This window comes from Lissotriton vulgaris, chromosome 9 (assembly GCF_964263255.1).
Source record: "Lissotriton vulgaris chromosome 9, aLisVul1.2, whole genome shotgun sequence".
NCBI classification, from domain to species: Eukaryota; Metazoa; Chordata; class Amphibia; order Caudata; family Salamandridae; genus Lissotriton; species Lissotriton vulgaris.
Genome location: NC_141697.1, coordinates 257609557 through 257624665, shown reverse-complemented (window position 1 = coordinate 257624665; position 15109 = coordinate 257609557). Strand labels below are relative to the sequence as shown.

Sequence of the window (15109 nt, the reverse complement as noted above, 5' to 3'; positions counted from 1 at the left end):
GTGGTTGAGTCACGACTCTGAAGGCCATCTGGGGCAGTCCTTGCTGGCCTTAGTTTGTGGGTGCCCAGACCATGAGGTGAAGTTTTACATCGCCAAGCACATGACCTGAAATCCCTCTATAATGATCTTTTCCCCGTAATCAGCTCTGTCCTCACCTCTGCAAATGTTCCCAGAGCTTCCACTGGTGATAGTGATTGCAAGGGTCAGCCTTTAGCCCTTTCTATACCGAAATCCATTCCCCTACCTAACGCTCCCTCCTGCCCCAGAAGATGCGAGACCCACCTGGTGTCCACGGATCTCCATGACCTTCACAACTCTTATTCTCCCTGGTCCAACCCTAACATGATCCAGCCGAGACCGATACAATCCATTCACTCCAATCCGTACAGGGAACCTCCTCGCAATCTTAGAGATAGCAATAATGACAACCTCACTCGTTTGACGGTCACCCAGACTCCTTCCTCCCTACTCCGTTACGAATCCAATGTGTATTACTTAATTACCGATCAGCCAATAAACATGCCTCCGATATCTTCGGCCTCATCCAACACAATGACTTAGACATTATCATCCTCACTGAAACTTGGTTAAATCCCTCTTCCACTCAGATCCTAGACCGACTAGTACCTCCCACTCACGGCATAATTAGGCTAGACAGAGTTCTGAAGTTGAGTGGTGGCCTAGCCTGTATTCATAGAAACACACTCTTCATCTCTTACTTGGGGTCCTCGAAGCCTTCCTCCTGTGCATACCTCTGTCTCAGCATCTAAAGTATGAACTTACAGGTTTGTAAACTTCACACCTTCTACCATCCACCGGGAGACAATCTCCTCTTCATCGAGCAACTAATGGAAATCATCTATGTCAATGTTGATGCAACAGTGTTCCAAATCTTCCTTGGCGATTTCAACCTTCACTGGTCTAATCCCAACGACCTCACTGTTTCTTGCCTTAAATCATTCTTAAATGATAAAGAACTAACTCAACACTGTGACCAGCCAACTCAAATTAAAGGAGAAACTCTAGATCTCATCATCTCGAAAGGGCGGGCCATCTCCTTGATCTCCATTACCCCATGTGACTGGTCCGACTACCACTGCATCTTCTTTTATATTAACAGGGAGGTGTCAATGAGGAAGGCTCAACCAATGAAATCAAAGATATGGAAAAGGGATCTCAGATCAATAAATTCTAATGAACTTGCTGCCCAATGTAAATCAGCCCTCACCTCCCAAGCTGACTTGGTTGAGGTGCAGTCACTCACCGACTTCTACAATTCGACCATCTCCAACATCATGGATGCCATTGCTCCAATCCAACAAAAAAATGGCTCCACAAAAACATCCAAACCCTGGTATACTGACAACTTCTACACGGATCGCCGCAACCTAAGGGCAGTTGAACGTTCCTTGCGATCCAATCCCTCCTCAGACCAACTAATACTCCTTAGAAAGGCTAGGAGCCTCGACAACAAACACATTAAAATCACTAAGGCTGACTACTTCAGACACCAACTGGATCAAGCAGCAAACCGCCCCAAGAAACTATTTGAATTGGTCAAACAGCAATCAGTTGCAGGTCCAAACCACTCCGACCCAAAAAGGTAAGGATTTAGATCGTTTTTTGTTTGTTTTGGAGCTCATAGCAGTAGGAGGAGGCTTGGGATGAGTAAAAGGGAGGTGGAGGGGGAGGGGGAAGAGCCAGATGGAGAGTTTAGCAAGGCTTGTTTTGGAGGATTAATAGAGGTATAAAATGATGCAAGGAGGGGTGGCGTAGGGAAGAGTCTCTAAAGGGTTATTTTGGGGATCATAGTAGTGGTATGGGGTTTGAGATGAATGAGAGAGTGGAGGTAATGGATATATTGATAGAGGTATAGGATGAGAAATAGGCTACTGCATTGGAAAGAGAAGTAGAAAGGTTTGAGATGAGTCAGAGTTCAACTAGAGGATATTTTGAGAGCGGTATAGGGTGAAAAATAGGGTAGTGCATTGAATATGCTGAATTAGAAGAAAGTAATAAATAAGTAAAATAAATAAATATATAGATCCAAAAGTAATAAAGATATAGATCCATAAGTACATGGAAGGTATATAGATGCATAAAGGAAGGTAGTACACGTAGATTCATTATGCATTAAATAAACTCTGGCTTTTAAGTGTTGTTCTACTTTAAATTAGTTTTATCTATTTTGTTTGTAAATCAATAGTGAAGCAATTGTAGATCGTTATGATAAAAAGATTTACTTATTTATGCAGTCACTTATATACATGTCAAAAACATAGGAAAATGTAACTATCAGTAATATGTACATTTGTTAAGCAGAACTAATGAATATCTATATATGATAAAGAAAATGTAACCTAAGTATTCTACACGTTTATACAAAGCAATAAACATATATAGGTACACATCTATAGTACAAATAAATGCTTATATACAGAGAGATATGATGTATATTTCTATCTGTTTGCGTATGGTGTTTATGTGGGGAACAGCCAATTCTTGAGTAGTTTTTTGAAGATAGGTGGTCATCCGTGGATCTTGTGTTGGGAGGGTAAAGAGTTCCATAGTTTGTATGCTTGAACAGAGAATGAGCAGTCCCGTTCCATGTATCACTTTGTGGGTGATACAAAGCAGCTTGAACGTGGATCTTCTGGCAACCGGTAACCAATGCAGGGAAGATGTGGTTTTATATGTAAGAGTAGTCTGGCAGCCGAATTCTGAATCCGTTGTAGTCTTTTCATGGAGGTTAAAGGTGATCCATGATAGAGGCTATTGGCGTAATAGAGTTGGAACAAAACAAGGGAAATGGTAGCCTGGACTTTGTGTGGAAATTCCAAATGGGGGAAGATTTGTCGCAGAGTTTTTATCGTAACAAAGTTTGATTTTGTTGGTTTATGCACTTGGGCATTCATCAATAGCTTGGAGTCATGGTCATTCCGAGGTTTATTACTTCCTTCGATATTTTAGGCGGTGTTCCCAGATCATCAGGCCACATGGCGAGTGAGTCATAATGTTTCCAATTGCCACATGTGAGTATTTCTGTTTTGGAAGCATTCAATTTGAGATAGCTCTGAGACAACTGAAAATTGGTGAGTTTCCAATGTCTTCGGGGCATTGCAGTTAAAGGAGTATTTGTGCTATCTGCATAGTTATAGCACTGGAGGTGAAATTGATTAATCAGTGCTGGGAATGCCTTCATGTAGATGTTGTAAAGCATGGGTGAGATAATAGAGCCTTGAAGGACCCCTTCTTTTTTTTGTGAAGTACTGTTTGGACGAGAAAGGGGGAGTATGGATGGCATTAGTTCTGTAGCAAACGTGGGAGGTGATCCAGTCTAGAGCAGTCCCCTCTATGCCGGCTTTGTGGAGTCTTTGTATCAGAGTGGCATGGTCAACCGTGACAAAGACAGCGGAGAGGTCCAAAAGAAGTAGCGCAGCAACCCTGTTGCAGTCAACTGTGTTCTTCAGGTCATCCAAGATGGCAAGGAGGGCAGATTCTGTGCCTCTTCCTGAACGGAATCCCATTTGGAAGTCTGAGAGTATGGAATTCTCTTTAATGAATTGTGACATCTGGGCGAAAGCTGCTCTTTCTATCAGTTTGCCCAGGAAAGGTCCATTTGAAATCAGTCTGTAGTTGTCAGGGTTCAGCGGGTCAAAGTCAATTTTCTTCAGTAATGGCCGTATGTATGACTGAGTTCTTCTGGAAATATTCCGGTAGTTAAAGAGTTGTTGATGACTCTCCTTACTGGAGTAGCAGCAGAGGCTGTTAGAAGAACTGTCTTGAAGGTTTGCGGTGGACACTGGCCAGAAGGACTGCCGACAGGTCTGCTTGCTTTGGCCAGGTCCATAAATTCATTGTTTGAAATGCGTTGGAAGGAACATAGAGGCTGGGTTAAAGTATTCTTGGATTGTAGCTTTGTAAGAGGGTTAGTGCTGATGCTTTCGTCTCTGTTTTAAGTAAGAGTCCAAAGAGTCTGCTTAGTCCGTGTAATGATTTACCAGTTTGTCTGTGAACTCTAGAGTAATGGGATGAGCTGATTCTACCCAATTTGGTTTACGAAATTCATTGAGAATTTATAGAATTCTTTGTTTGAACATTTAGCATTTTGAATTCTGTCTGAATAGTATTTTTTTCTTTGCTTTTTTGATAGCAGACTTGTACAATCTGTTAATTTACTGTAGGCGAAGTTTGTCTGGTTCGTTTGTTTTGAACCAGGCAAATTGTTGCTATCTAATTTGCATTGACACTGTTCCAATCAATGGAAATGACGGGTAGAGCCTATATAGGCACCCCTCTTGCATGCTGAAGTCAGTTCTTTTCTTTCCACACCAATAAACGCGGATCCGGAGCTCTTCCTGGTCTTTCAGAGATACTTATCTAAGTATTTTTTGGCAAACATGTTCAGTGTGCAAGGGATGTCACCTCCAAAAACGTCAGGTTTAAAGTCCTGTAGGAATGGTCACAAAAAACATAACCTTGACAGTACCCCAATTAGGTGTGCCTGCGGTAAAAAATGTAAATGCCATTTGTAAAGTGCACAGCTACATCTAACGGAGGTGTCCCGGCGCTGTCTGTATACCGCTTAGGAACCCTTCCTGGTTTTTCCCTGTGGAATGTCCACTCCTGGGCACCCCCAAGGTGATGCCAGGCATCCCAGCGCTGTTGGGGCCGTTGTGGAGATTAAGCAAGCTATTGCCCAGAGTTGCAGAGTGAGATTAGAATAGGCACCGAGGCGAGAATTAACAGGTCCGAGGAAATTGAGCCCAAGACCCGCCAAGGCGGGTATTGAACCCTGGTCCCGGACCAGACCTCTGCATCAGGGTCTGCTGCTCTAACCATTTGAGCCACACTTCTCCATGACTAGGTCTAGTCATGACTAAGTGTTACAGGAACTGCACACCCATCACAAGGGAACTCTGGGTCGTGACGGTCTAAGTAGATGCTCAAGTCCAAGGTCCAGTCCCGTTCCAAAAGCTGGTCTTCATCAGTATCTAAATCTTCGGGTAAGTTGAAGAAGCACACAAAAATAAAAAGGGGAACTGGGCACCCTCTCACCACTTGCGTTTGCCAGAGCAGGGGCAGCACCATGGCTCTCATCCTGTAACTGAAGTTTCCCGACTTCCGAGCAGATCCGGCCAGCCAGAATCTCCCAGGAATAGTTACAAAATTAGTAACTGAGGAGCTAGCAAGATCATTCCAGGATTAGTATTGTGATGGGTTTCAGACTCTCTGACTTGCCAGGTATCCCAGGGGGAGGGTCCTGGATCTACCAAAATCCAGCCCTATTAAGACACAACCTTTTTTTCTCTTTACCTCAGAGTTCTTTGGGTTCAGTTGAAGAAAGGCAGACATCCCAATTCATGAACTAAAGAGAATGGCCTTCCTAACTCAAACAATTCCTGATTTATTGAAGTTTAGAGCCACAGCTGCAGCAGATCATAAATCTCAATTCTGAGAGTAGTGGTCTAGCTCATGGACCTAGTGGGTGCATGCAAAAACCAAAAAATATTGTTCAAGAGTCGTCAGTTCCAACATGCAAACCTTCAAATTTGCTTTGATTACACATGCAAGCCAAACCCCCCAGACTCTTTTGTGTTTAATGGTTTTGGACTATTTTTGAGGGAAAAACTGCTACAGAGTTCAGACTACTAAGCTGCCTGACAATAAGCCCCTGGCCACCAAGAAGCTATTGGAGAGTGCAAACATACAAGATTCAACAACATACATTGCTTAAGTATGTCTAGCATCTCTTCTCCACTGACTTGACTGGTACAAAATAAAATGGTGAATCAGAAGAATTCTGCCAGTGATGCACAAAACCCTGCCAGAGGATAGCTGTGGACAGACAGGCACATGCTATAAAACTCTGGTGCTGAAATACTATAAAAGTGTTGGGTTGGAACACATGCAATGGTCCAATGGGTCAAATACATCCATAGATCTACTAACCCAAATCAATCGATCACATAGATGAATAGTAGTATAACCGTCCATAAATCACAGGGCCCAGCTCAATTAGAAATTTTGTGTATTGTTCAGAGGTAATAATACAGCAGATGCTACAGTTCATTGCTGACAGTGCAAGTTTCATAAAACACTCAATCTTGGAAATTCCCATTTAGAGAGCGAGTGTGTATTAGCTGTGAGTTGGGGTACGTGGACTAGAATCAGGAGTGTTGTGGTGTATGCAAAAATTCCCAAAGGGATCTAATTTTTAAGACATTGATTTACAGGGGATGCAATAGGTTGCAATACTTAGCAAATACAGTACATTGGAATGAATATGCTTTTTCAGTAAATTACAGGCAAGTTACTTTTTACGTTCCTTTTCTAACTCAGTGCTGGATACCTAGATTCAGCACTGGGACATTTACTGCAAACAGGTAAGTAAATACATTTTGGTTATTCGTGTGATATTTAAAGAATAGTTTTAGATTTCAAAACTCCACACTTAAAACTTTTTAGCAGAAAAATGTCAATGGTATCCTATGGAGGAAAAACAGGTTATCGGTTCAAAGGTAAGTTATCGACTGTTTGGAGTTAAGGGTCTGGGGTAAGACTCAGGGGTGCCCCAGGGTCAGTGATGCACTCTTGTTACACCCTCAGCGGCCCTAGGGCGGCCGGGTGCAGAGTGTTGAGGCCCAATGTTATCCAATTGGGCATAGGGGACCTCCTGTTGGTGGCTGCTGGCAAGCAGGCCACTGGGTTGTGGGAGCAAAGCTCCAGGACTTTAGCTCAGGGCAAATAGGGAAACAAAGAAGCACCTAAGGTGCACCCTCAGCAGTAGGGGGGCCGGGTGCAGGGTGCTGTTTTGACGTTGGGTGCCCTGTTTTCAATGGAGAGACTCCGGTCGAAAGAAACACTGCAGGCTCGGGGACGAAGACCTTCTGGGTGCGACCACCACTTCCAGGGGTAAGTTGGGATGTCTTGGGTTGGCTAGGCACCGTTGGTTGTGGCACACTGGGCATGTGGGCCGTCAGGTGCAGGGGTGCCTTTTGCCATTGGAAAGTCTTACCCGCTCGTGGTCGCGGTAGAAGGGGTCCTCTGTATTGAGGCTGCAGGCATCGGCTGGGGTCTTGAGGCTGGTCTGGGATCTCATGATCTTGGGTCACAATCGCCTGGGAGACCTCATTGTGGTGTTTTTCCGCTCTGGCCGGGTTCATCGGGTGCAGAGTGGGCTGGATTTGTGGTCTCCGGCTGCTGCCAGAGGATGCAGTTGAACAAATCCGGTGTTCGCGGGAGAAGCAGTCTTTAAAAGTGAAGGCAGGCAGGTCCTCCGGGGATTTTGAGGTTGCTGGCTGCAGGACACACAGGGGTTTCGCAGGAGCAGGTTTGTAGGGCTGGGGTCAAGTCAGTGGGCTTCGTCCTCTTGTTAGCTCTGCATGGCTCTTCAGTCCTTCTTATCTTCTTTCTTGTTGTTTCTGGACCTGAGGAAGCAAGGTTCAGGGTGCCCCCTAAATACTAGATATAGGGGCGTTACAGGTAGGTACAGGGCAGGGATCAATGGGTCCCTTCCCTGGGGTGGGTACACCCCTTATCATCAAAAGACACAAGATGATGGACGGAATGTTGCACAATGGCAAAACATTCACCCTCAGTCATAGATCTGGGTTGAATCCATTGTTATTTTGCTCACAAGCCACCCCAGTTCAGACATGGCCATATGCAAATCAGTCTTGACCCTGTGCCTCATGGGAACAGTCCAGTCCGATCTGCCAAGCCATGTCTTCCCTGGACCGGAATCAAGCTTCCTAGGACCCGTTTCTGGCTATCAGCCGTCTTCAGCCAGGATAGCTTGACTCCAGTGGCGTAGTGAGCACGGGACCCACGTCTGGACATACCCTTCCCACATAGGGTGAACAGCAAAACACACAAGATGGACGGAATGTTGCCCTGGGTACCTGTGGTACCATTTACCAGGGGCCCACCTGTGGCCAGGGATGCCAATTGGGTTTAGGCTTCAATGCAGTTTTAGGGATGGAACATAGGTACTGGGTACCTGATTAGCAGGAGCCCAGGGCACACTCAGTCAAAGAACATCAGCAATTCAGCAAAAAGTGGGGGCATACTATGCATGAAGAGGGCACTTTCTCACAGTTTCTCCTGAATTCCAAAATGTAATTTAGAGATTACGTTGACTGAGTGGTAGGCTAATCCTTCCCATCCCAAGTGCCCCTCTGTGACAATTTTATAGCAAACAAAAATAACAGACAAATACCAATATATACATTTTCTTTTAAGCCTAAGCCTAAAGGGATATCAATCCAAGGCATCCAAGGCATCCACAGGCGTACACAACTACCTGTGCACTCTTGGGTAAGACGAATTTCTGATGTCAAAAAGGGGCAAGTCACATAATAACCGAAATGCACCATGTGAACTGCAAACAGCCTCTTTACCCATTAATAGGAGGCTTATTCTGATCTTAATGCAACCACCTTGTTTCCAAATTCTGACATTTCTCAAAGAATAAAGATTCACAATAAGACAAATAATCTAGCTAAAGCTAATTATCCTAAAGATGTACTGGGAATGGGACTATGTTACATGCCATCAGGAAAACAGCAATAATAACTAGAAAAGACAACTGTAGCATCTGTACAGTGCTGCTCACGTGCAGCCAAGTAAGGAAGCATTCACATAACGATTAGCAAGTATATGTTGGAATGTCGACACCGGGCTTACTTGAGTGACTCTCTGCACCAGGCAGTCATCTGCGTAGGTACCCTTGTGTGTGCAGGGCAGGCGCTCAAACCGAGGGTCTTTAGCTATTCTATGGAATGAGAAAGAAAAAGCTTCTGTCAAACTGTAAAACAGTGAGAGGACACAAGAGGCAAGAGAAAAAGGACACAACAAATCAGCGAGTACAAACAGAAACTAAAGGCATTGTAGCCTACCAAATTTGTGTAATACACAATACAAGAAAACATGCACACTACAGAGCAGGGAATATATGGACTGCTAGAGAAAATCTAGTTTTCAACAGGAACTCTGACAGTGAGAGTGCTGCAGTGTTGCACATACTGACTGTGCGAGTGTTCAATATACTGACTAGTCAACAGAAAGGGTTCCAATATTACATATTCTAACAGCGAGAACGGCCCAGTGTTGTAATCTTCAAACTTTGTACGAGTAAGTGCTTGAGTTTTGGCTGTATGGACTGTAGTAGTGTATGGCCTCCAGTGCTTGATTAATGACTTTCAGAGTAACCTAAAGATAAGCTATCAGCTTACCTCATCTTTGATCCTACAGGAATGTCCCCTCCATAGTGTACAGTTGCGTGCCTCACCCTGCATGCCAAACTGAGTATGTCTGGTATACAGTTTTTGGGGATTTTGGCCCAGCCTCATGCTAATCTAGCATGTGAGTGAACACCTAGACCTGCTCTTTGACAAAAGTCTAATCCAGGACATGTCCCAGAGTACCTTTCATAGTGGCAGAGGACTAATGTCCCTGTTACAGTGCAGTGGAACAACCATACTGCGCTTTAAAAACTGTGCAGTACTAGACCTTTTTATCTGTGTCATGAGTGGGGTTTACTGGCCCACTCATGTAAAGTTCTGCAACAACAGGTGAACTAGAGTACAGCGCCAAGATACTGAGCTCAGGGATGCATGTATTTTGTGTGTGAGGAACCTGTTACATTCTGAATCATTGTCTAAGCGAACCAGAGTTAGCACAGGCCGTTGTGTTCCATTTTGGAAGCCCCTTGCCAGTTCATGAACAGAAGATGGAGGGAAGGCTACTTTCCCAGACAGTGGAAGCATATTGCTGACATTCCTAAGTGTAGGGGGAGGAAACCCAGACAGTGAAGCAGGGAGAAAGGAGACGGGTTTCCTTTTAGAAATTCGATTAGGTTCTTTTGCTTAAGAGGGCTGTTGATTAGTCTTCCTGGCACTGTCATTTGGTGGATGGTAGTGGTGAAGGATGGGACAGCAGTGCCTACCATCAGATTCAGAAGGTTTCTTTGAAAGGGGCAGCCTGTTCGTGTCAAGTGGAACTGTTATCAGGTGCCACTGCTCACACTGGGTTGTGCCTTTCTTGTGGGTGCACAAGCCTAGACACATTGATGCTGTGAGAAGCATTTCAGATAAAGGATGTGTCTGTAAGATAGCCTGAGGACACATGAAAGGAGAACTGACCCCCAAACCGGCTCTGAAAGGTGCCATCCCTGTATGAAAGCAGGAGTTGTTGACCCACTTGCTTCAGTTCAAAGTTCTCTCTAACAAAGGAGGGTGTGCTCCACACAGTGCACAGAGGACTACTGCGCAACCAAAGTTGGGGCCTGCCTAACAACCAGCTTTCCAGGTGAGGGGATATCACCCGGAGTCTGATCTGGAAGAAGAATAGTTTTCCCTGTCCTGGAACAGCTAGAAAGTACTGCCTGGAAGAAGGGGAAAGATGCGAGCTGTCCCTGAAGGAGGTGCAAACTAGAGTACCGGACCCAGGTGGTGTAGTCATTTTCACAGCCCCTGCACTTGTCTGAGAGCCCAACTACTCTGCACTGCCAAAGAAAGGGCCAACACTGGCCTGAGGTACAGCTTGAGTGCTTGAAGTAATCCTGTGGAGATTGCTGTGGCACTTGGTCATATGTGCCAGAGTCTGCACCACTGAAGAAGAGACCTGTGAAGCTGTGGTACTCACCAAGCATGCACAATGGAGAGATTGTGGATATCCACAGGCTTCTGAAGAAGGCAATATTGTGTATGTTCAGCCAAGTGATCCTCTTTGATAAAACGAAAAGTACTTATTACACAGTAAAACTCAATACTACATTACACTTAAGTATCAAATACCTGGGGTCTGGTCTTAAGGCTAATACTACCAGGTAAGGCTGTACCCATCTACCAAACATCCATACGCTAGGGTAATCCTGTGTGGGTAATAGTGTATGTCTAGAACACTAACCAATCTCTTTCAATCATGTTAATGAACTCCTGAAAAGCCTGTAACCACTGCTACCACAGAGTCAAGTGCTGAAAGGATATAACTTGCCCAGTTTGTAGAGCCACATTAGGATGTACCCCATCGCAGACAAATGACCCCAGCCCCAACGCTGTGGCCCAGTAGCCTCTGCTTGCCCCATAGTCAGTCTAACAGAATTGGACTTCAACCTAGCTTAATTATGGACAGCTTGTGGTGCAAGCTGAACAAAATGATGTGCTTGTCTGAACTGAATGGAGAGCCAGGCCATTCGAGGAGAAAAAGCTCACAGGTAAGTCTCATTTGAACTTGAGGTTGCTGGAGTTGTCTTTTCGAAGTGATCTGGTGCTCAAAATTGCACCATGTGTGCTACACTGCCTGATTTTTTTTTTTAAATGTGTTCTTATTGCAGACTTATGTTACACAAAGTACATTCGTATAGGCGCTGTCCTCATGACGTCAACGCCCGACATTTTTCATTTACCTTCATACATGGCCTTCGAGCCCACATCCCGGAGGTCGGGCGGCATCAAGCAATAAAACACCAATCCCCTTATCACATGAACAGTTGCAGCCATTTAGCTAGAGATTCACTAGTCTGCTTTTATTTTCCTCCCCTCCCTAAATCCCCCCCGTTCCTTTATAACGGCCCAACTCCCCTCCCACCTCCCTACAAGTCCCTCCACCTACGCCTGAGCTCTCGGTTGATCTGTATCTGTTAGTGCAGTCAGGAGTGAATAAGTGTCTAGTTTAGAGATGTACCCGGTGTGTTTTTGGGTGCTTCAGCGTCTAAGTTAGGAGTACTCTCTTCTTCTAGCGACGTGCTGTCTCGCAAGGCCTGCACTAGCGCTTCCCACGCAGCTGCTGCTTCCAGTGCTTTATCATTTGATGTACGGCAAGCCAGTTGATATCGGAGTGTACTTTCACTGGCTGCCCATTTCAGGAACTCATTGACCCATCGCCTGTGTGTGGGGCTCGTCCTAGATTTCCAAACCCTCGTTATTTCCCTTTTGGCTAGGAGGAGGCCCATATCAATAAATTTACTTGTGATCTTATTTTTGGGTGTGTGAGGGAACCAGTGCAATATACTAACAGCCTTATCATATTGTAGTCCTCTGTCTGTCACTTCGTTGAGTGTCTCGCCAATCACCTGCCAGTAGTCTCGCAGGTGAGGGCAGTCCCACAGCATGTGGCCCAGCTCCGCTCCTCCCGCAGTGCATCTCGGGCATGCCGCGTCAGTCACTCCAAAATATTTTCCAATTTTCCCAGGTGTTAAATAGGCTCTAAGGAGAACATAAAAGTGAATCAACTGGAATCGCGCGTTTCTCGTGCTCTTCCGTGCTCGTCGCACTATTTGCGCCCAGGTCGTGTCAGGGATCTCTGTATCGAGGTCCAGTTCCCATTTAGCTTTCAATAGTGTCAAGGGCTGCAATGTCTCCCGCAGCATCCTAAAGTAAAGGCACGTCACCGCCTTATAGGTGCCAGCTGCCATCATGGCGTATTGGCATGCCATGGATGTCGCGGGTTCCAGGAGCCCTTCCTTCCAATGCGGCTGCATGGCCCCAGTCACTGCGGCGTACAGCAAGTAGCCCCCCACTCGGCAGGTCGAACCGTTCCTGCAAAGTCTGGTACTGTATCAGTACGCCATCATTGTACAGGTCGCCAAGCATTTGCGTCCTCCCAGATCTGTAGTTGTGACCAATCCCCACCGTGAGGGAGCGCTGTCACCATTTCCAGCGGTATCTAAGGCACGTATGGGTGACGCACGCCCGCTCGGCGTTGCGAGCGGCTCCAGCAGAGTCTGAACGTCTGCTCCTCCATAGTCAAATCGCTGATGGAGAGTCTCTGCTGCAAGGTGATATAAGCTAATATATGGCGCGGGGTGCCTCCGTCCCTCTCGTGCTCCGGGCCTTGGAACACACTCGCCACTTCCTGCGTGAATATCTGCAGCTGTGCCGCTAGAAAATATAGCTTGAAGTCCGGGACCGCAAGGCCGCCCTCGTCCTTTGGACGAGTAAGCGTAGTTAAAGCTATTCTGCGCCTGCCCGTGCCCCAGAGAAACGATATCAGTAGCGACTTCAGTTGTCGAAAGACGGATCCGGGTATCCACACAGGAAGCGTGCGGTAGTAATAGAGAAGGCACGGCAAAGCGATCATTTTTAATAAAGAGATTCGGCCGGTTACCGACAGCGGGAGGGTGGCCAAGAAAGACATGCTGCCCTTCAGCGCTCGCATGCAGTTGCCCACATAGCCCTCCAGCATATCTGCTGCCGTGTGATATATGTACACCCCTAGGTATTTTAAACAGGAGGGCTCCCAGTTGAGCTGCGGACGGCTGGTAGGACGCACCTCACCCTGTCGGAGAGGGAACAAGCAGGTCTTCGACCAGTTCACCCTCAACCCAGATAGCCTACCAAAAAGCGAGAGAAGTCTCTCCGGCCCTTCCAGAGCCTCCTCCGCGTGCTTAAGGAATAACAGGAGGTCGTCTGCGTACAGTGAGATAAACTGTGGGCCCCCTCTGCTGACTATACCCTCATAATGTTTTCCCGTTCTGGTCTCAGCTGCGAGGGGTTCAATTGCCAGGGCGAACAGCAAGGGGGACAGGGAGCAACCCTGTCGGGTACCTCGGCCCACCGGATATTGATGCGATATGAGGGAACCCACCGCACTCTCGCCACTGCCGATTTGTACAGTACTCTCGTCCAACGAATATATAATCGCCAAGGCCAAAGCGCTGCCTGACTTTGTACAGGTACTCCCACTCCAAACTATCGAACGCTTTCTCTATGTCTATTGATAGTACCAAGGGTGTTTCTGCTCCCGTTAGCGGCTCCCCCAACAGGCGTATAAGTCTTCGGATGTTTATTGTAGTATTGCGCGTGGGAATAAATCCAGACTGGTCACTGTGGACTAGATCAGGCATGTGCTGCAATAATCTGGTCGCTAGTATGGTGCTTAGGATTTTGTAGTCCGTGGTCAACATAGATAGTGGCTGATAGGATGCAGGGCTGTGGCTGTCCCTCCCCGGCTTCAACAAGGGGATCACTAATGCTTCGCACATGGACTGGGGCAATTGGCCATTTGTCTTGGCCTCATTATACACTATTTGGAGTCGCGGAGCTAGCAGTTCTAAGTACTTGCTGTAAAATTCTATGGGCAAGCCATCCAGTCCCGGAGTTTTGTTACTGGCCATCTTCTTCACTGCGCTCCTGATCTCTCCCAGGTCAATAGCCCTGCCCAGGGTGTCCGCCTGGTCCTGATCTAGTTGCAGCAACTGTAGCCCCTCGAGAAAGGTGTCAATATCGTCCTCCTGTCCCTCTAATGCGCTCCTATAAAGAGTTTCATAATATGTTTGGAAGCTGTTCAGTATCACCGTCTGGGTGCAAAGTGTGCGTCCTCCCTCCTCTTCTAGTGCCAAAATCGGGGGGCTGCGCTTGGAAGGGTTAGCCAACCATGCCAGTAGTGTCCCAGCCTTGTCCCCCTCAGTGTGTGCTCTCAACAGGTAGGCCTTATGATCGAAGCTACGGAGGCGCTCCACCTCGCCCGCCACTGCTTCCCTAGCCGTACTGACAACATCCTGGAGCTCAGGGTGGCAGGGACGTGCCACCTCTGCATCTCGCAGTTTCCTCTCTGCCTTGTCAAGGTCATCTAATAGGATTTTACGCTCTCCTGCGCATTTCCTGCTACACTGCCTGATAGAAGCAGTTTCATTAGTTGACTTTTTTTTTTGTTCTGCTAATTTTTGATGTGTGTACGTGTAGCTGCGCAGCCTCACATTTGCTTGAACGGGGCTGCTCTTCCTGCCTTGGCACTAGTGATCCTTCCACCCCTCCTCTGTGTCCATTTACCAAACTACAGGAAGTTCTTTCTACTATGTGGTTGTCACATTTGGCATAAACACAGTCCGTCATTGATTGAACTATGTCCAGTTTTGATTTTATGGAGAATTTGATGTAATAGGTTGGTCTCAGGGATTGTAATTTAATGGTAAAACATACAGACAAGGTGCCAGGATCTATGAAAAGAAGAGATCAGCAATGTGTGTTAAATATGGCTTCTACATTACAAAACGTGATTGACACTATAATCTCCATCTCTCTCCCATTCTCCAACCTCTACTTAACACCTCCTTTCAGGCCATCAAGGTAGGGCAGCTTCCCGGTTTAGGCTTTCCCAGTTTCAC

General features: G+C 46.3%; 1 protein-coding gene across 2 annotated transcripts in view; it reads right to left on the bottom strand.

The window, feature by feature from the left end:
* FCF1 (FCF1 rRNA-processing protein) overlaps window positions 1–15109 on the bottom strand; it is a 114375-nt gene that overhangs the window by 26490 nt on the left and 72776 nt on the right. For both annotated transcript variants that reach the window (XM_086937495.1, XM_086937496.1), the window contains exon 6: window positions 8689–8776. In XM_086937495.1, the coding sequence (XP_086793621.1) occupies window positions 8689–8776 (88 nt within the window). The remainder of the gene's footprint in view (window positions 1–8688; window positions 8777–15109) is intronic.